At 34.2% G+C, this 23,083-nt stretch overlaps 1 protein-coding gene across 4 annotated transcripts in view; it reads right to left on the reverse strand.

The window, feature by feature from the left end:
* Positions 1-23,083, reverse strand: part of PHKB (phosphorylase kinase regulatory subunit beta) — a 289,132-nt gene that overhangs the window by 202,273 nt on the left and 63,776 nt on the right. For all 4 annotated transcript variants that reach the window (XM_078062851.1, XM_078062849.1, XM_078062852.1 and 1 more), the window contains 3 exons: positions 13,978-14,077; positions 8,507-8,614; positions 4,586-4,666 (listed from right to left, as the gene is read on the reverse strand). In XM_078062851.1, coding sequence (XP_077918977.1) covers positions 4,586-4,666; positions 8,507-8,614; positions 13,978-14,077 — 289 coding nt within the window. The remainder of the gene's footprint in view (positions 1-4,585; positions 4,667-8,506; positions 8,615-13,977; positions 14,078-23,083) is intronic.

The following is a 23,083-nucleotide window of genomic DNA, read 5'->3' on the forward strand; positions in this document are numbered from 1 at the left end:
AACATTGTTAAAATGTCGATGCTACCCAGAGCAATCTATACCTTCAATGCCATCCTGATCAAAATTCCAATGACATTTTTCAAAGTGCTGGAACAAATAATCCTAAAATTTGTATGGAATCAGAAAAGACTCCGAATCGCCAAGGAAATGTTGAAAGAGAAAAACAAAGCTGGGGGCATCACGTTGCCCAATTTCAAGCTATATTACACAGCTGTGATCATCAAGACAGCATGGTACTGGCACAAAAACAGACATATAGACAAATGGAACAGAATAGAGAACCCAGATATGGACCCCCAACTCTACGGTCAAATAATCTTTGACAAAGCAGGAAAAAACATGCAATGGAAAAAAGACAGTCTCTTCAATAAATGGTGCTGGGAAAATTGGACAGCCACATGCAGAAGAATGAAACTCGACCATTCTCTAACACCATTCACAAAGATAAACTCAAAGTGGATGAAAGACCTCAATGTGAGACAGGAATCCATCAAAATCCTAGAGGAGAACATAGGCAGTAACCTCTGCCTATGACATCGGCCACAGCAACTTCTTTAAAGATACATCTCCAAAAGCTAGTGAAACAAAAGCAAAAATGAACTTTTGGGATTTCATCAAGATAAAAAGCTTCTGCACAGCAAAGGAAACAGTCAACAAAACAAAGAGGCAACCCACAGAATGGGAGAAGATATTTGCAAATAACACTACAGATGAAGGGCTGGTATCCAAGATCTATAAAGAACTTCTCAAACTCAACACCCAAAAAACAAATAATCCAGTCAAAAAATGGGCAGAAGATATGAAAAGACACTTCTCTGAAGATGACATACAAATGGCTAACAGACACATGAAAAAATGTTCATCATCATTAGCCATCAGGGAAATTCAAATCAAATCCACACTGAGATACCACCTTACACCAGTTAGAATGGCAAAAATGGACAGGGAATGAACAAACGTTGGAGAGATTGTGGAGAAAGGGGAACCCTCTTACACTGTTGGTGGGAATGCAAGATGGTACAGCCACTTTGGAAAACAGTGTGGAGGTGCCTCAAAAATTTAAAAATAGAGCTACCCTATGACCCAGCAATTGCACTCCTGGGTATTTACCCCAAAGACACAGATGTAGTGAAAAGAAGGGCCATATGCATTCCAATGTTCATAGCAGCAATGTCCGCAATAGCCAAACTGTGGAAAGAGCCGAGATGCCCTTCAACAGATGAATGGATAAAGAAGATGTGGTCCATATATACAATGGAATATTACTCAGCCATCAGAAAGGATGAATCCCCAACTTTTACATCAACATGGATGGGACTGGAGGAGATTATGCTAAGTGAAATAAGTCAAGCAGAGAAAATCAATTATCATATGGTTTCACTTATTTGTGGAACATAAGGAATAGCATGGAGGACATTAGGAGAAGGAAGGGAAAAATGAAGGGGGGAGGAAATCGGAGGGAGAGATGAACTATTAGAGACTATGGACTCTGAGAAACAAACTGTGGATACTAGAGGGGATGGGGTGGGGGGATGGGTTAGCCCGGTGATGGGTATTAAGGAGGGCACGTACTGCATGGAGCACTGGGTTGTATACAAAAACAATGGAACGTGGATCACCACATCAAGGACTGATGATGTATTGTATGGTGACTAGCGTAACATAATAAAATTAAAAAAAAAAAAAAAAGACCATTGTCTAAGTGAGAGAGGGAAAAAAAAAATGTAAGAAGCAGTGAGATAAGGGTGTATAGACCTGCTCCAGTCATTGTGGGAAAGTTATCTTCTTTAGCTGTCATATGCTTCATTCCTGGAAATCCTCACTTCTGGGTCACCAGTTGGTGTGTAGGTCCAATAAAGTCTTGGTGTTTTCTTTAGATGTGATACGTGCATCCAAGAGCCCATGGATGGAATCTGGTAGCACAAAATTGGTTAACTGTATCTGATAGAGGTCTTTCTAATGGTGTTGAAAAGAGTTTTTCTTGAAGTATTTTTTTCTACTAGATGAAGTCCCAGGTTGCAAATTGTGATGTATAAGTTTTTTTTTCTTTTTTAATTTTATTTTATTTGTCGGTCACTCTGCAGTACATCATTGGTTTTTGATGTGGTGTTCCATGATTCATTGTTTGCATATAGCTTTTTTATCTCCCAACAGCATGTTGTGAAATTTGTTCTACCAAAGCATGGTTATTTTTAATAAAAGTAATTAGGCCTTTACAATATTAAAGTGTATCTAATATTAACAAAAAAAGAAAAAGAAAAAGAATTACGTCTTTTCATATGATGATTTTACATATATATTAAAATTTATTAAGATTTATTAAAAAATAAACCAAAGTGTGACAATATAATATGTATATTACATGTGTGTGTTGTGTGTGTGAGCTCTGTATTCTTTAATCCTAAAAAGATAAGGATTTGGGTAAATTAAAAATTTAACAGTAAAGAGAGAAAGAAATGAGTGGTATTCCCACTTCCTTCCCAGGTCTTTGGTTTGCCCTGAGATGTGATGTGGTTGGGAATAAAGAAAAGAGACAGGACTATGATCTTGCCATTCAGGGTATAAGGTATAATTAAAAAACGAAATCGTCCCAAGTCATATCAGCTGTCAAAGGATTCATTTCTCTGAAATACCTAGATAAAAGGACTTTCACTCCCTGAAAGATTCTATGCAGGCCCAATTACTGCTTCTCCATATAATTCCTGACACAGTATATAAAAAAAATCAAAGAAAAAGATAGTGAGCCCCAATAATACATTTTATTATTCTAGGATTTTAAGTGTACATTTAAAGGCCTATTGATATTAGCTACATAAAAATTTTATATCTACCAAATAAAAACTGTAAAGGTAAGAAAAAAAATCAACAAGAAAAAAAAAGAAAATAAAGCTTAAGAAGAAAATACCAAACTTGCTTAAATATATTCAAATCATACGAAAAAAAGAATAGAAAGGTTAAAGCAGTATCACATTTTTGAAAACTGTCAGTTGACATCTGAAGATTTAAAATGAACTATAGTAGATATTCAGAAAGCAGAAAACAAAATGTTAAAAATTAAAAATGAAAATAAAATACCAAACAAAACAATGCTACCACTAACCAAGGCAATTTCACCACCATCAGTAACATTAATGGGAAGTCACTTGCAACTGTCAATGTTAGCTGTTGCTTAATACAATGGTTATCATACTATGTTGTGCTGGATACTTCTCCCAGTGCTTTGGAGTTTCTAAGAGAAGCAAAATGGGCTGGTTCTGGGAGTCTTCCTCTCCTTAGTCAGAGTTAAGTTTCTTCCATTTGTTTTATGCTTTAGGATGCTGCTTAAATTGGTCTGAAATAGGAGTCTTCCACACCCTCCCCTACCCAAAATCTTTGAATACCACTACTTCACAATATTAGAAAAACAGAACTATTTGGATGAAATAAAAACATGTAATTCTTTGATGAATCAAACAGAAGAAACCATAAGTGCGTATTATTAATTTGTTCTTTACTGTTTATCTGCACATCTAAATAGACTTTACATGGGCGCCTGGGTGGCTCAGTCAGCTAAGCGCCTGCCTTCAGTTCAGAGCATGATCCCAGGGTCCTGGGATTGAGTCCCGCATCGGGCTCCCTGCTCAGCGGGGAGTCTGCTTCTCTTTCTCCCTCTGCCCCTCCCCCTACTTGCGCTCTCTCTCTCTCTCTCTCTCTCTCTCAAATAAATAAATAAAATCTTAAATATAAATAAATAGACTTTACTTACTATTGAAAAAGCACAACTGGAAGGATGTAAAAGACTGTAAACTACTAAAGGACAGGACTATATATACCAGTATCACAGCACCCTCACTACAGTCCAATGATGATCAGGTGTCAATTACATGATACATTTGTTCTCCCTGCATGGATCACAGGAGAGAAAGAATAACAAGCATATATAGCATACCTACTCTTTGATGGAGTCTCATTAGGTGTACCATTTCAATCATAAAAACTTTTTGTTCTTACTGTGGCATATTTGGAAATGTGTCAGCATGTGTGTCTATGTGTCTGTTCAAGCATTAGTGCCTATGAAAGGAATGCTTCTCATCTTTGGGATATAAATTCTTTTCAGATTTCCTAATAAGAACATTGTATTTATGTTTTAAAAACATCAAGAGCCTTACTGAGGTCCCACAATAAAAATAATATGATAAAAGTATTCTTACTTTTAAAAGGATGGGTTATAAAAAAGCAATGATATACAAAAAAGACATAATAACTCTAAGAAAATCTGCAAATGCTATTTTACTTTCATTGTTACTAAAATTTTCTGAAAGTTATAAAGTTTTTATTTCATTCAGATCACCTGAAGCAGAGCTCTCATAGGTGTAAAGCCTTACAACCGGTCATATATTCCATTCATTTTTAAAGTGCTTTGTACTTTAATATAAAGCACACTTTGCACTTTAATATAAAGATTCTTGCTCCAACATCCAAAATCCAGTATCTGATTATATGAATAAGCCATTTTCATAAAACTAAAACTAAGTTTTAAAAAGTAAAGGAAAAAAAATATTCTCAGAGATGAAATTTAGTACTAGAAAATTTGGGCGATTCATACCTCATCAGTGTTATAGATAATCTGGAGTCCTGAAGAAATCATTTCCACAAGGTAAAGGAGATAGAGTGATACTGCATTTATCTAAAAACAAACAACATTAAAAGGTTAAAGGAAATAACAAATAAGAGCTAAAATTATAAGTCATTTGCTCTAACAGTGGAAAATAAAAACTATTGCCTTTCCTATTGTGAAATAAAGGAGCTGAGTATTTAGCTCATCATAAAATCCTAGCTTTGAATATAAAACTCTAAAATCCTCAAACTCACTGTAGTGGTTAATACCTGATTAGGGAAATGGCTGCAAATAGAACTGTCAGCAACTGTTTCTGTAACATTTGTTTTCTATGATTTATTTTCAAATTCTGGATCTAAAGTACTCTACTTTGAAGTAGTTTTGCCCCACAGGCAGCTATATAATGTCAATTCATCTCAAATGTATGTAAATGAAAAAGTTATTTGGCAAGTAAGACATTAGGACTTTGCTAGAACACCACAAACAATAGGCAGTGCGTCTTGAAAACAGTATTATTCTCAGAGAATGCAAAATTTATGTAAGCAACTGCAGGGACATATTAATTTTAATCAATGGTATAGCATATAAAATATATTTATGAACAAATGAGTTTTATAAGCAAATGAGTCACTTTTTCTTTTAGTTTGTCTATTAAAGATCGACATTATATGATATAAACAAAAAAAAAATGAAGACAATAATGTCCACTTTAACAAAAAAAGATTCTCACAGAAGCCTAAATGGGATGTATAAATTGTGTTAAGTAAATAAGTAGTGAAAGATAAATACTACACCATAGACAAACCTTGAATATGCTAAATGACTAAAGCCAGTCACAAAAAACCATATATTGTATGATTCCATGTATATGAAATTTACAGAATAGGAATATTCATAAAGATGGCAAGGAGACTGGTGATCGCATAGAGCAGGGGGCTTTCAAGGAGATGGGGAATGACTGTTAATGAAGACAGATTTCTGCGTTTTTTTTTTAAGATTTTATTTATTTGACAGAGAGAGAGAGACAGCGAGAGAGGGAACACAAGCAGGGGAAGTGGGAGAGGGAGAAGCAGGCTTCCCGCTGAGCAGGGAGCCCGATGCGGGGCTCGATCCCAGGACGCTGGATTCATGACCCAAGCCGAAGGCAGATGCTTAACCGACTGAGCTACCCAGGCGCCCCTGAGCACAGATTTCTTTATGGGGTAATGAAAATGTTCTGAAATTAACTATGATAGTGGTTGCACAACTCTGTGAATATAATAAAAACCACTGAATTATACACTTTCAATAGGGGAATTGTATGTTTTGTTAATTACAGCTCAATAAAGCTGTTACACAAAAAATAAATACACAGGAAGCAGGTTAAAATTTTTCATTTAGGTAGGAAAATGATAATTTAAGATCAACTAGGAAGCACAATGTAATTTTTTCCTGGTGTAATTCTAACCCTCTAATAGCCTTGGTGGCTCATGTCTTTCCTGACTCTCTTCCAATCCTTACTGAGTAACTGACAAAAAGTGGGGGCAGAAAATTATTTGTGTCCCGGGAGGACTTGGACAAAGTGTCCCTGTGCTACCAGGTGTGTTGGATATTTTGCCTAATCATCTTTGCCTTAGATATCTTTGCCACAAGCACTTAACCACAAACATTTTCAGTGTGTAATTTTCTCCACATCACCAACTGGCCATAAGGCAATTTTGTCATAAAAGATAAAAAAAAAAAAAAACTGGCTGACAGTTTGATTTGACAGTTTGGATTCATTTCTCCATTAATGTGAAACTCCCACTTTTATATTATGTAAATCTTATATTTTTATAAGTATCTTTTCATAATTCATACTTTCTATATTATATTAAATCTTAGCCCTCATAATGGTCTATACAATGATGCAGATGTTTGAACCCACATTTCCCACAGAACTATGGAGTGTCTATGAACAGATATGTGACAATATGCCAAGAACAAACAAACAAACAACAGTGTAGATGGCATGCACAACGCAATGCAAAGTTCAGTTACAAATATGCATCCTAGTATTTGGAAAGTGATACCCCTCTTAATGAAGGAAGAAATATTAGTGAAAAAAGAAAAAGTGTAATGTCAAATGACGAGACAAATCAACAAGCAAAAAAGAAAAATGTATTACTCTGAACCAAAGACTTTGAAAACAAATGGTTAGGTAAAAACCAAAAAATAAAATCAGTTATTTGCACAATATTGCCATGAATTTACACACACTTTAAATGTATTTAGTGTTCTGTATTTCACAATAAAGTCTTTTTAATTTTGTCATTCATTTTTCATGTTATATTATATCCTTTTTAATGTCCCTCTTTTATTTTTTGTGATTTTATCTTTCAAAGCAAAACTGCCTTACAGCCAATTAGTTATGCGGTGAAAATACATGCAGTGAAAATTCTTGCAGCAAAGATGTGTACTGCAAAACTACCTAACACCGCCGCCAGGGCCTGGCAGTGCTGGTGGCTCTCTCAGGAAGCAGAGCTGTCTTGGATGCCTCCTGACTTCTCAGCATTCAAAGTCCAGTGGGTGTCAGGGTCTTGTCAAGGTCCAAGTGAGCCAGACACAAAGATACAGGATTCTGGTTTTAGGTTTTTTTAGACTGACATAAACTTTTGAGTGACCCTTCTCAGAACATGGTAGAGAAGAGCTTCAAACCATTGCCAGGCTCACCCAAATATTTTCTTACAGCACTGACACTGGCCTGTCAGAAATGACTTCAAAGAAATGTCACTGCTATGGACAGCCATTTATAGCTACACCTCCAAGAGCCCTCTGCTCTGACTTGAGGGATGCTTCTGTGAGAAAGTATCATTAAGTGGCAAATTGTACAGAAACAGCCAAATAACAGCTCGACCAGCATTTATTTAAAACCTACTATGAGGCAGGCACTAAGCTTAAATTCCAGGATACAAAAATTTAAATAAGCTGTTATCTTCTGAAAACCCTATTTCAAACAGTAAACATATTTGTCAAAGCAAAAGGTACATAAAACCTAATTATGTTATAATTATAAGGAGAAGGGTGAGCACTACATATTCATATATACTAATTCTCCAAGGAACTGGCTACAAATAAGTGTAAGAGTTTCTGCTGCATAGAAATGGGGACGCTGTACTTTCTATGACTGGAGGAGTCATACTAAAGTAAGACATTTCAGGTCTCTAGAGAGAGAGGGACTATAAAAAGGACATACTCTTATTTTAGTAAAGAATATATGAATAATAAGTATTCTGTCCTAAAGATAGCAGAACCAAATGATGAGCAGGAAGAAAACTCATTAAATAGCATATATAATATCTGTATCCTAAAAACAAGGCAACAGGATGTCCATCTAAAAGCAATACACGGATATAAGAGAAAAAGAAGTGAAAACAAAACATAAAATCCTACAGTCATTCTTAACCCAGGTATAAAATTTAATATAATATATAGACTCCAGAAATGCCTTTTGGAATTACATTTTAATGGTATGTTTATAGCTTTGTTGAAGGTTGATATATCAAAACTGAACTGTCATGTATCAAAAATTTCTGATTTGCAGCTATATCACTGCCAACTGTCTTTTATTCCGTAGTTCCTAAGTGTTGAAATTCTTCTAAATTTGATAGTAAGTACAAGCTTCTTTGAGATAGGAATGATATTATAAACCATCCAGTTGCTCTTTTCTGCTTGCAGATCAAGACCTCTCAGTCTGATTTGATGCTTAATCACAAGAACTAACTCAGCCCTGGTGGCTACCCTTTCACTTCCTCATTTTAGGGTTGGTTTTCTACTTCTGTTTTGAACAATTTATGAAATCTACTTTATAAAACTTTTAAATAGCCCCAAGTCTTCTATGATACAGAGTATGCACAGAGAAGAAGAAAACTTATAGTATTCTCCTTTTACCTGAAGATGACCATATTCCTCATAGGAGAGAACCTCATCTCCCGTGTGCACATTGAAAACAGAGTGAAGACAGGTTGCTGGGCGTGGGTCCTGCTTAAACTGCTGGACCTAGAATCAAACACAGAATTCAAATAGTACTACTAACTCACATTATCATCCAACTTTAGAGATTATATTTTTCTGAAACCTTTAATGAGAAAACCTCTAGCATCAAGGCAAAGTACAGAGCAAAGCAGATATGTTACTTTTTCTAAAGAAACAAAACACCAACAAAACTCATATAACTACTAACTTAATAGTTAACATGACTGTTGAATATTTAATTGATGTTTCAAAAATAGCAAATCAAGTATAATAGGGAGCTTGTGAATATGGTAGCAACAGCTTTTGCAATTGTTTTATATTCATTTTATTTTAGTGTCAACTAATAGTTTACTCTGTGGAACAGGATTTCAGGGATTACATCCCACTGTACTGCCATTTGGAAATGCTTCCATTGACTCTCAGTGAAAAAGACCTCATTCTAATTCAGTTAAGTGTTCAAAACTTCAAATGCTATTTCTTTCTCTAAGGATCACAAATTGTAACCTATGTTCCTATCAACAGGTCTTCATTTCCTTTGCCACATATACTCTCCTTACCAAGGCACAAATTCCAAGAGAACATAGGACATACTTGTACTTATTAACTGCATATAAAGTTTGACCATTTTAGAATACTAAGTAAATACTAAGTGATCTAACAAAGTCCAAGAACCAAAAAAAGAAATCCATCTCCTTTTTCAGGGCCTGTTCAATTCAATTTGGTGAATATTTACTGATACCAATCATATGTCAAGTACTGTACTAGCCCCTGGAAGTATGAGATGAATAAAAACAGAAAATGAATACAATAACACATAGCTATATGTAAATGGAATAATTTTTTTCTTCCTTTGAAAATATATAAGTGATGATAATATCTGCGACATTATGATCTTGCATTGTTTCACTTGGCTAATGAAGCACATAGAACCATATTCTTTTCCTCACCTTCAAATTTCTTCTCATCCTTAAAATTCTATCTCCCAAAAACATCTTTTATAAAGTCCTTTCTGAACTATTCCTTAAATTCCTTCCTCTGGAGTCCACATCAGGGTGCTTATCCTTCAATAACTTCTTTTCTTTTTATTAGTTGTCTGTGTCTCTCACTATCTTATAAACTTCTAGAAGTTACACTATCCCAATATGGTAGCCACTAACTACAGACAACTAACTAAATTACAATTAAACAAAGTTCAGAAATTCAGTCCCTCAGTCACACTGACTATATATCAAATACTCAGTAGCCATATGTGACTAGTGGCTTCTGCATTGTTCAACACATTAATGCAGAACATTTCTATCATCACAGAAAGTTCATTGGACAGTGCTATGCTAGAGGGCTAATACACCTTTGCACCCCTCCCCACCCCCAAGGGACCTGCAAATACCCCACAAACAAATACATAGCCCTTCCTATCATTCAAGTCAACAAAATGAAAGCTAGGCCCTACCAGTAGATAATCAGAAATGAGAGGATAAGGATCAAGGTAGGGATGTATATCTTCTATGTATACAGTGACCAAGCCATCGAGTATTAACTCAGAGAAGGTGAGAAGGTTATTCCTTCTCAATATCTGAAACTGCAGCCACAGTCTTAGACGACACAACTAGAAATCAATGTGGTCACTCCTTTCACACTATTATCTCAAGGTGTTGTCTGGGCTCTGAGACAAAAATATGGTTAAGTTAAAATACATTCTGCCTATTTGATAAAGATCTAAAAGGATAAGGTTTTATCAGTTTAATAAAGTTATTGCTACAGTTGACAATGCAGTGTTTGTCATTTGTCTTCAAGACACACAAGTACCCAGCATGAGAATTTATATTCAATTGTGCCAGGGGAAAAGCAACTATTAAATGATTAAAGATACTCAAATGGGAAATTATGTAACTATGCTTTGAGTCTTATAGCTGTTAAAAGACAAATAATATAAAATTTCAGAAAAAAATAAGACCCAAACTATAGAAGTTTTAAAAATTAATGGGGCATATTGTATGTGAATTATAGACAACCACTATTCTTGAAATCAGTCAAATATAAGGGGACATCAATCAGTATTTTATATGTCTGGCATCTGGCAAATAAAAATAATGATTAAAGCAAAATTTTCTAGACCAAAAAAAAAAAATCTAGAATAATGTTTTCTCTGCTTGCATTTTATTTAGATTTTTTCCTGGAAACTTAAATTATTATGAATAAACAGCTTATCATTTAGGAAAAGGTGAGAATTTTATCATCCATTCTTAATTTATAACCTAACATAACATATAGGTATGAAAAATCATCTCATAAGGGAATGCTGGAAGAATAAATTTTATAAAATTTTAATGATTTATCATGAACTAGAAACTACTCAGTAACATTTTAGATGAATAAATTTTTTATGTAGATAGCTAGGGACAGCAACATTCATAGTCCATTATAAAGGAAATCTGTGCCTTCCAAACTACTAAATGCACATTAAATTTATTTTGAAAAATTCTGAATTCTTCTCCTTAGGGAGTATTAGAAAATAGAGTAAATGAGAGAATAGGTATATGAACATTTAGAGGTAAAAAAAAAAAAAAAACACCATAATATGAATAAGTGGCAAGACAATAATAGAAATCAGATTGCTCTACACTCTGCTAATCAAGGATAACTCTATCCACTCAAATGTATAACGAATTAAAATATCTCTTTTATAAAGTATTTTCAAAAAAATATGTCAAGAAGCATGTCATGATTTTACTTCAGAAGACAAAGAAGATGAACCTTAGGGTCAAACAGCAAATGATTACTACAAATATGCTTCACTTTAGTTTTAAGAAAAGGGCAAAAGATATATATTTCATATTTTAAAATACGGTAACATTCCCTACTGCTGTAGAATCATGAAGGAAATTGTGAGCATCAACGAGGTGAAGGTTTGGTAGGAGGCAGTGAGCTGGATGTGTGTGGTTAAATCTAATCTCAGAGTCCTTCCCTCACAGTTATATGTGAATTATAATATCCTCCATTCCTACTCTAGAAAGTTATGGGGATCAAGAAAGATTACAGGGGTGCCTGGGTGGCTCAGTCAGTTAAGTGTCCTACTCTTGATTTCAGCTCAGGTCATGATCTCAGGGTTGTGAGATCAAACCCCGTGTCAGGCTCCAAGCTAGGCAGCCCTGCTTAAGATTCTCTCTCTTCTCCCTCCCTCTGAACTCCCCACCAAATCACACACATGTGTATGCACTCTTTCTAACAACAACAACAAAAAAAGATCACAATAAAAACTGCTTTAAAATCTGTAAAACCCTATAATTTGTGGTATGCATAAATAGCTAATCCTAATATAATCCATACCTTCTTACAACTCACTTATTTTAATTGTCTAGCCTCATAACAACATAAAGGAAAGAAATGCTAATCCTTTATAATTTAAGAAATTCAAGACATCTTAAGTCCCATTCAAGATGTATTCAAAGAAAACATAATTGTGAAGATTGGCCAGAGAAAGACAAATACCATATGATCTCACTCATACGTGGAATTTAAGAAAAAAAAAAAAAAAAAAAACAGATGAGCATATGGAAAGGGGAAAAAGAAAAAAAGGAGAAAGGGAAACAAGCCATAAGTAACTCTTCATGACAAAGAACAAACTGAGGGTTTATGGAGGGAGGTGGGGGATGGGCTAGATGGGTGATGGGTATTAAGGAGGGCACATGTTGTGATGAGCACTGGGTGTTGTATGTAAGTGATGAATCACTGAATTCTACTCCAGAAACCAATATTGTACTGTATGTTAACTAACAAAATTTAAATTAAAAAAAAAATTGTTAAGACTGGTTAGTAAGGTTGAGTGATTATTTAGAAAGGGATATTAACAATTGGTTAAATAAGCCACAAGGAACTTTTTGTATCATCATTTCCTTCCTTTTGATAAACAATTTTACTAATTTAAGTCTGTCAGCTTATTTAGTAAACATGAATTCATGGCTCTCACAATGCTTCCTTAAGAGAAAAGTTAATTGACAGACATTAGGCGTTCATGAAATAATAAATGTGAAATAAACAGTAAACTTCTCACAGTAAAATTCTCAGGAAAAAAAAATTTAATCACAATTACTTCAAATATATGACATACTAGTTTAATTCAAGTATACCAATATGACATTATTTCAACAAATGAAAAACCTATATAATAATAATATAATAAAATTATAAAATAATCTTTATAATTTGCAAATAATGATTTGCAAAGTCAAATCTCAGCAGGCATCTATAGGTTTGTTACATTTCTGGTGAACAAATCTACTTTTTCTGCCAAGTAACCCTTTCTTGTTGCCACATTCTAAGGGCAAAATATAATTTTTTTTTTTAGCTTTGACTTCAGATACAGATCTTAAGAAGAAAATGTATGATCACAAAAATTTAATGTAATAATCACAAGATAAAAACATACAAAATATTAAGTGATCAAAACTGCATGCATAATTACTGATTTGCATCTTTGCTCATGAATCATCAAACATGGGGGTGCTCTTGGGGACCTATGATACACTCACTGATGTATATGGACACTTAATATATTAGGACCTGGGGACACAGGGATGTAGGTAAGTTGGAGAAATATCACATTATATTTGCATAGAGTTTTACAGTTTTCATTATGTATATTATTTTAATAAAATACATAATAATTGCTGATTATTATGTATATTATTTTAATTTCCACAATAACCCTGTAAAATACGCTATTTTCTAAGCCAATAATTCCTGTCCTTTCTACATGTAAATGATGAAGTATTTTTAAGCTGAAGTTCAGGGACACCTGGGTGGCTCAGTTAGTTAAGCAGCTGCCTTTGGCTCAGGCCATGATCCCAGGGTCTGGGGATCCAGTCCTATATCTGGCTCCTTGCTCGGTGGGGAGCCTGCTTCTCCCTCTGCCTGCCATTCCCCCTGCTTGTGAGCAAGCATGCTTGCTCTCTCTCTCTGACAAATAAATAAAATCTAAAAGATAAATAAAAAATAAATAAAAATAAACTGAAGTTCACTTAAGTCAGGGCAATCACATGTGCAAAAGGAATTTTGATAAGGATTTTCTTAAACAATATAATATTCATTAGAATTATGGATATTGTAAGGTTCCTGAGAAACTGAGTCTTTATCAAGCAAACACCAGATGCAAAATTCAAGCCTAAATAACAATTCTCAATCACCTCTCGCTTAAGGTGTTTCTTCAATTTCAGTATTTCAAACCTTGGCCTGGAAAGGTAGAGGCTGTTTTAACCTATCTAGACAGCCCTAGGATGTGGCTTTACCTTTTGAAAGTACATTCTTCTTCAGAAGATGCTATTGCTATACTGGTTAAATTAATCCTTCAGAATGATGTGAGAATTCCAGTCCACACTACAGTGTTTTACCTTATCGGCCTGACGCATATAGCAGTAGAGAATTCCTCTCATACATTTTATAGCGGAGTGCTCCAGCTCATGGGTCCTTCCCTTGTCATCATCAATGCGCCTGGGTGAGAGAGATAACTCATGAAACAAATTGGAAATGCATTTGAAAAGGAAGCAGAGCTTTCGGTAATTAAGTATTTAACTATCTGACTAATCCTATGTTCTGGCGACAGCTACTAATTTTGTAACAGTAAAACTCCATTTTCCCAGCAGATGCAGAAATGCTGCAATAAAAAAAAAATCCTATGATGAAACTTGTGTTGCTTTCTCCTTCTTTTAAGGAAGTAAGCCAATTGCTTCAGAAATAGCATACAATATTTCTACACTGACTTGGCTGAAACTTAAAGGATATCCTATATTGGAAAAATCTACCAAAAGATTTTTTAATTTGCTGTTACAGAGTAGAGGCAATTTTTAGTATCAATCCCTTTAGGTTATGCAATGCCCACTTGGATTCGAGGCAACACAGATTAAGGTAGGCACATGCCTTCTTTGCTCTACCATGTGATTAATAATGTCAGGGTGGGCACTTTAGTCAAGGATGTCTTCAAATAAACACACATCCAGTATGACACATGATGTATTTGGGCACAGTTTTATACTCTTGGGTCTTAGTTTAAAATCAATCAACCATTGTTTATATTGTTTGCTTTTAAAAAGAAAAAAAACAGCTAAAATCTAACTATTAAGCGAGGTTTAGATGTTCTTCTGTCTTTAAGTTCATTTTTCACCACAGATCAATAAGTAATGAGATTAACCCACTATGCAATTGAAAGTAACTTATTCATTGTTTCACTAAATCTTAATGGAAATATCTGGCAATCATCCACACTTGATAAAAAGCATCACCTGTCTCCTTAAAAAGTATACTACAATTAACTCCTCTTCCAACTGCAGACCAGTACTAGAAGGAATAATGATCATTTTAACATAGCACTGTCAATGTCAGACAAAAGCAAGTTGTCATTAGAACATTATTCCTCCCTTCATATGCAGGCACTACAGTACAACTACCAATATTTTGCTCTATGCTCTATTTTTCTGTCTGATGAGCTGCACAAGTGTTTTAATAGAGGCAAATTATGACATAGGTAACAGTGGACCAGGCATTGATACATGAAGGAAACAGCACACTTTGGGTAGAATGAGCTCATTGAAATCTGATTCCAAATCCTACCTCATCTAAAAACAAAAACAAAAACAAAAAAAATCAAATTTTTCCAAAACTGTCTTTAAAATAATTCTGTGCCCTAATTTCAACAAGCATTTAACCAAACAAAAATATTCCAGAATAAATCACCCACTATAAAGAGTTCTTCTATTGTAATGAAGTTCTCCTATTTCTCCGTTCTTCTACAAATAAAATAGAAACCAGAAGAATATTTCTCTTCTGAGAAAGTAAAAGAAGAGTTGCATGTGAGTAGAAACATTTAGGCCACCAATCTATATATATTACCTTTTCAAAGATGTAAAGTGAATCTGATGACCCAAAATAATTCCTCTATTTTCCACCAGGATCTGGCAATATTCTACTCTCTTTAACAATCTCTGTGGATGTCAACTCAAGTTTTAATATGATCTGAAGAATACTTTTAACTTTAAAAAAATGAATAAATGAAAGAACTTTAAATTTAATCTGTGAATTTATTGATCACAAGTTATGTGAGTGTTGATCAGATATTTCTACAATATGAAGTCTTGCTATTATATCTAAACTACAATTTTATACTTATAAATACAAACCAGTGAAGAAACCAGACACTTGAATCCTATCATTAGTGCATTATTTCCCTATAAACAAGCTTAAATGAAAATAAAATCAATATTGTATGGTAGAAATAGTCATGAGACCTGATTGTTTACCAAAACTAGCTAGGGCCACCTATTATACTCAACTCCTAAAACAGCTGTAAATCTGACACTAAAAGGAAATAGGCTGATTTCCTGTAGGAAGTCTACTCTCTCTCTCGGACAGTGCTACAAAGATATCTCCTCAATGTCTGCTGTTCATTCTCATTTTTCCAAGATATATATAGATATAGATATAGATATAGATATAGATATAGATATTTAGACAGTCGACACAAACTCTTTCAAGTCAATACTCTTTTCAAAAAATCACTTACTCTTCTCAAATATAAAAAGTAAAGAAAACTAAATTCCATATTTGAACCCTAATTTAAAGTCATATTTTTTCTAGAAATTATATTAGAAACAAAAAATGAAAAAAACACTACATAATACCTTTTAATATAGCATAAAGTATAAAATTGAAATTCATTTAACAGATTTTGTGTAACTGAATATGTTCAGAAGCAGTTTTAAACTGAACTATGTAAACAAAAATATAAATATATATAATGAAACTAATTATAACTAACAATAAAATATAAATATGTATAATTGTATTAATTACAATAAATATATAGTTATATAATTTAATATAGTTATAATTTTAAATAGTGGTACATTGGGAACTGCAACATGATATATAAATATTTTATTATTTTTTTAATTTTTTAAATTAATAAATTAATTTTGAGAGACAGCAAGAGCATGAGCGGGAGGGGCAGAAGGAGAGGGAGAGAGAATCCCAAGCAGACTCGACACCGAGTGCAGAGCCAGATACAGGGCTCAATCCCAGGACCCTGTGATCACGACCAAAGCCAAAACCAAGAGTCAGGCGCTTAACCAACTGCACCACCCAGGCGCCCCTATAAATGACATTTTAAAAAGTCAAACACGTTAGTCAGTTTTTCTTCCCTCCTTGAAAATAAAACAAAATTATAAAGTAGAACTGAAATATTATATCCAAAAAAACTATTTCAGGGTCCTGGGATCGAGCCCCGCATCAGGCTTCCTGTTCAGCCAGGAGCCTCCTTCTCCCTCTCCCCCTGCTTGTGTTCCCTCTCTCGCTGTGTTTGTCATATAGATAAATAAAATCTTTAAAAAAAAAAAAACTATTTCAAAGCGTATTTTTGCAAAGAAATAACCTCATTGTCTCTAATACTAAAATATTGACTATCTAATTAATTAAATAACACCAAATTATACTCTTACATGCGTATAAAATATAAATGTGCATAAAATCTTTTTAAGCCCTCAGTACACACATACACAAATCCAAACATGTGAGGTTTCATGAGATTGTTAATAAGACTGAAACCAATGCAATGAGAAAAATCAAATTACTCACCATTTCTAAAAATTAAAAATTTTATACTATGCATTCATTAACAAAAAGAGATACATATAAGTTTCTGAAGATAAAACATTGACAGCTCAATTTCTCAGGAATTCTCCCTAATGTAACCTGTATGACTTCATTGCCATTAACAAGTAGAATTAGAAACAAAACTTCTATTAATTTTACATGGAAATTCTCTAAACAAATCCTCACGACTTAATATTGCAAAAGTAAGAAGGGCTTTAATAATTCTGTGATAAATACGTGTGCATTTCTCCAAAAGAGAAACAATTCACTTGCTAGTAATTCAAAAAATGTAATGCTTTATATGCATAAAAAGATAAATTATCCAGGGAGTTAGTACATACACAGTATGCCTACAAAGAAAGGACCTGAAATTCTCTATGAAATGTTTGAAGCTTTCTGGGAAAAGGCCTATCTACTTATATTTTTTAAAGCAAAATTCCCCCAAAATTTTATTTAGAAAAATTTCAGGTCTATAAAAAAACTAAAAGGATGTTACAATGAATAAACATTTTAACCTTCATCTGGATTACCCAGTTACTAAAATTAGCTTGCATTCTCCATAATTTATTTTCTGTACTTTTTGAAAGGAAACTACAAAAATCATCACCCTTATACATTTCAAAAATATGTCTTAAAAACAAGGACATTCCCCTATACAACAATGTTATTATTACACCCAAAGAATTTAATACTGATGCTAAATAATCTAATATATACACTACAACAAATTTATCCAATTATACTCAAAATATACCTTTTAGGATTTATTTTTAATGTATGATCCAATCAAGGATTGGATTTGAGTATCGTTTATTTTTGGTTGACTAATTTAATATTTTATTTCTTTTTTCTTTTTTTAAATGAAGTATAACTAACATACAGTGTTACATTAGTTTCAGGTGTACAATATAATGATTCAACAACAAATGTTACTCAGTGCTCATCAAGATAATGTACTCTTGGTCTCCTTTATCTATTCCACCCATCTGGCAATCACCAGTTTGTTATCTGCATTTAAAAGTATGTCTCTTCTGGGGCGCCTGGGAGGCTCAGTTGGTTAAGCAACTGCCTTCGGCTCAGGACAAGCTCCCAAGGTCCTGGGATAGAGCTCCATATCGGGCTCCTTGCTCAGCGGGGAGCCTGCTTCTCCCTCTCCCTCTACCTGCTACTTTGCCTGCTTGTGCTCTCGCTCTCTCTCTGTCAAATAAATTAAAAAAAAAAAAAAAGTACGTTTTCTCTGTTTGCCTCCTTCTTTGTTCATTTGTTTTGTTTCTTAAATACCACATGAATAAAAGTCATATGGAATTTGTCTTTCTCTGACTTTACTTTGCATTATACCCTCTATATCCCTCCATGTTGTTGTAAATAGCAAAATTTCATTCTTTTTTACGGCTGAGTAATATTCCAGTGTGTGAGTGTGTGTGTCTCACACACATATACATCTTTATCCATTCCTCAATCAGTAGACACTTGGAACATTTCTAGGTACGGAAACAATGGTATTGTATCTATGGCGTGGCCAGTGTTACAATAAACATTGGAGTGCATCTACCTTGCCGAATTAGTGTAGTCATTTTCTTTGGCTAAATACCAAGTAGAGGAATTACTGAATGATATGGTAATTCTATTTCACATTTTTGAGGAATCTCCATAATGTTTTTCACAGTGGCTGCACCAATTTGCATTCCCACCAACAGTACAAGGGTTCTTTTGTCTCCACATCCTAACACTTATACTTCCTTGTTTTTTATTTTAGGTATTTTGAGAGGTATAAAGTGATATCTCATTGTGGTTTTAATTTGCATTTCCCTGATGATTAGTGATGATGACCTTCTTTTCATGTGTCTGTTGGCCATGCGTATGTCTTCATTGAAAAAGTCCATTCTGGACTTGTGCCTAGTTTTAAATTTAACTATTTGGTTTTTTGTGTTGAATTGTTTATGTTCTTCATATATTTTAGATATTAACCCCTTCTCAAATTAAATATATACCCTGCAAAAATGTTTTCCCACTCATAGGTTGCCTTTTTGCTTTATTGCTGGTTTCCTTTCCTGTGCAAATGCTTTTTATTTTGGTGTAGTCCTAATAGTTTAATTTTGTTTTTGGTTCCCTTGATTGAGGAGACTGACCTAGAAAAATACTGCTATGGCCATTTCTTAAAACCTTGTTGCCTACATTTTCTTCTAGAAGTTTTATGGCTTCAGGTCTCACATTTAGGTCTCTAATTCATTTTCAGTTTATTTTTGTGTATGGTGTAAGAAACTGGTCCAGTTTTCATTCTTTTGCATGTAACTGTCCAGTTTTCCCAGCACCATTTACTGAAGAGACTGTCTTCTCCTGATTATACATTATTGTCTCCTTTGTTGCAGATTAATTGACCATACAAATGTGGGTTTATTTCTAGCCTTTCAATTCTGTTCCATTGATCTATGTGACTACTGTTGTAACAGTACCATACTGTTTTCATTACTTCAGCTTTGTACTATATCTTGAACTCTGCTATTATGATACTGCCAATTTGTTCTTCCTTCTCAACATTGCTTTGGCTATTTGGGGTCTTTTGTGGTTCCAAACAAGTTTTAGGATTATCTGTTCTAGTTCTGTGAAAAATGTTGTTGGTAATATAATAGGAATTTCATCAAATCTGTGGATGTTCTCGATAGTATGAACATTTTAACAATATCGGATCTCCTAATCCATGAGCATGGAATATTTTTCTATTTGTTTGTGTCATCTTCACTTTTGTTCAGCAGTGTTATAGTTTTTGAAGTACAAGTCATTTATCTCCTTGGTTAGGTTTACTCCTAGGAATTTTATTCTTCCTTGGGCAAATATAATTGAGATAGTTTCCTTAATTTTTCTTGCTGTACTTCATTATTAGAGTATAGAAAGTCAACAGATTTTTATATATTAATTGTGTATTCTCAGATTTTACTGAATACATTTATCAGTTCTAGGGGTTGTTTGGTAAAGCTTTAATAGTTCTTGTTTACTATATATAGCATTTCATCGACAAATACTTAAAGTTTTACTTCTTCCTTTCCAATTTGGATACCTTTTAATTCAATTTTTTGACTAATTGCTATGGCTAAGACTTCCAGTACTACATTGATTGAAGTGGTGAGAGTGGACATCTTTGTCTTGTTCCTGATCTAAGAGAAAAAGCTCTACTCTTTTAAAGAATGAATGGGACATCCAACAAACAAAATAAAAAATTACATGCAACAAATGAAAATGAAAAAAAAAAACATGGGGTGTCTGGGTGGCTCAGTCAGTTAAGTGTCTGCCTCTTGGATTTGGCTAAGGTCATGATGTCAGGGTTGTGAGATCCAGTCCTCCGCAGTCAGTGTGGAGTCTGAGATTCTCTCTCCCTCTCCCTCTGCCCCTCCTGTTCATGCTCTTTCTCTCTCTCCAATAAATAAATAAATCTTAAAAAAAAAATGAAAACACAAAGGTAGAAAATTTGGGGCATAGAGCAAAACCTGTTCTAAGAGGGGCAATGATAGCAATGTAGGCCTACCTCAAGAAAAATTTCACCATCTATGAAAACCCCACAGCTAACATCATTCTCAATGGGGAAATACTGAGAGCTTTCCCGCTAAGGACAGGAATACGGCACGGATGTCCACTATCACTACTGCTATTCAACATAGTAGTAGAAGTCCTAGCCACAGCAATCAGACAACAAAAAGAAATAAAAGGCATCCAAAGCGGCAAAGAAGTCAAACTCTCACTCTTTCCAGATGATATGATACTTTATGTGGAAAACCCAAAAGACTCCACCCCAAAACTGCTAGAACTCATACAGGAATTCAGTAAAGTGACAGGATATAAAACAAATGCACAGAAATAAGTGGCATTCCTATACACCAACAACAAGACAGAAGAAAGAGAAATTAAGGAGTCAATCCCATTTACAATCATACCCAAAACTATAAGATACCTAGGAATAAATCTAACCAAAGAGGCAAAGAATCTGTACTCAGAAAACTATAAAATACTCATGAAAGAAATTGGGGAAGACACAAGGAAATGGAAAAATATTCCATGCTAATGGACTGGAAGAACAAATATTGTGAAGATGTCAATGCTACCTAGAGCACTCTACACATTTAAAGCAATCCCTATCGATCCGAAGGGGTACGTGCACCCCGATGTTTATAGCGGCAATGTCCACAATAGCCAAACTGTGGAAAGAGCCAAGATGTCCATCGACAGATGAATGGATAAAGAAGATGTGGTATATATATACAATGGAATATTATGTAGCCATCAAAAGGAATGAGATCTTGCCATTTGCAACGACGTGGATGGAACTGGAGGGTGTTATGCTGAGCGAAGTAAGTCAATCAGAGAAAGACATGTATCATATGATCCCACTGATATGAGGAATTCTTAATCGTAGGAAACAAACTGAGGGTTGCTGGAGGGGGGGGTGGGAGAGATGGGGTGGCTGGAGGATAGACATTGGGGAGGGTATGTGCTATGGTGAGCGCTGTGAATTGTGCAAGACTGTTGAATCACAGATCTGTACCTCTGAAACATATATGTTAAGAAGAAAAAAAAGAAGAAGATAGCAGGAGGGGAAGAATGAAGGGGGGAAATCGGAGGGGGAGATGAACCATGAGAGACGATGGACTCTGAAAAACAAACTGAGGGTTCCAGAGGGGATGGGGGTGGGGGGATGGGTTAGCATGGTGATGGGTATTAAAGAGGGCACGTACTGAATAGAGCACTGGGTGTTATAAGCAAACAATGAATCATGGAACACTACATCTAAAACTAATGATGTAATGTATGGTGATTAACATAATAAAAAATAAAAGAAAAATTTCAAATAAACAACCTAATCTTACAACTAAAGGAGCTAGAAAACAAAGAACAAAGAAAGCCAGAAGAAATAGTAAAGATTAGAATAGAAATAAATGAAATAGAGACTAAAAAAAAAAAACCCCAATAGATTAATGAAACCAGGAGATGGCTCTTTGTAAATCTCAAGAAAGTAGGTAAATCTTTAGTGAGACTCAAAAAAAAAAAAAAAAAAACCCACACAGATTTTAAGAGAATATTATGAAAAACTATACGCCAACAAATTGGACAACCTAGAAGAAATGGATAAATTCTTAGAAACACAAAACATAAAAAAACTGAAGCAGGAAGAAGTAGAAAATTTGAACAGAACAATTACTAGCAATGAAACTGAGTAATCAAAAAACTCCCAACAATAAACTCCAGGACCAGATGGCTTTCAAAGATGAATTCTACCAGACATTTAAAGAACAGTTAATACTTACTCTTCTCAAATATTCCAAAAAAATAGAAATGAAGGAAAGCTTCCAAATTCATTCTATGAGGCCAGCAGTACCCTAATACCAAACCCAGATAAAACACTAAAAGGAATAAAATTACAAGCCAATATCTCTGATGAACACAGTTGCAAGAATCCTCAAGAAAATATTAGCAAACTGAATCCAACTATACATTCAACAAAAAAAAAGAAACATTCATGATGATCAAGTGGGATATATTCCAGGGAGGCAAGAGTGGTTCAATATTTCCAAATCAATTAATGCGATATATCTCATTAACAAGAGAATGGATAAAAACTGTATGATCATCTCAATAGATGCAGAAAAAGCATCTGAAGAAGTACAACACCCATTAATGATAAAAGCTGTCAACAAAGTAGTTTTAGAGGGAACATACTTTAATATAATCTGTTTTATTTTTGTAGTATTGGTTGTTACTTCTTCATTTCTGATTTTGAGTCCCCTGTCAGCCAGCAAAAGTTCTGTTGAAAAATCAGCTGATAGCCTTATGAGGTTTCCCTTATTTGTAATTATTTTCTCTTGC

The sequence above is a fragment of the Halichoerus grypus genome, chromosome 15 (assembly GCF_964656455.1).
Source record: "Halichoerus grypus chromosome 15, mHalGry1.hap1.1, whole genome shotgun sequence".
Taxonomy (NCBI): domain Eukaryota; kingdom Metazoa; phylum Chordata; class Mammalia; order Carnivora; family Phocidae; genus Halichoerus; species Halichoerus grypus.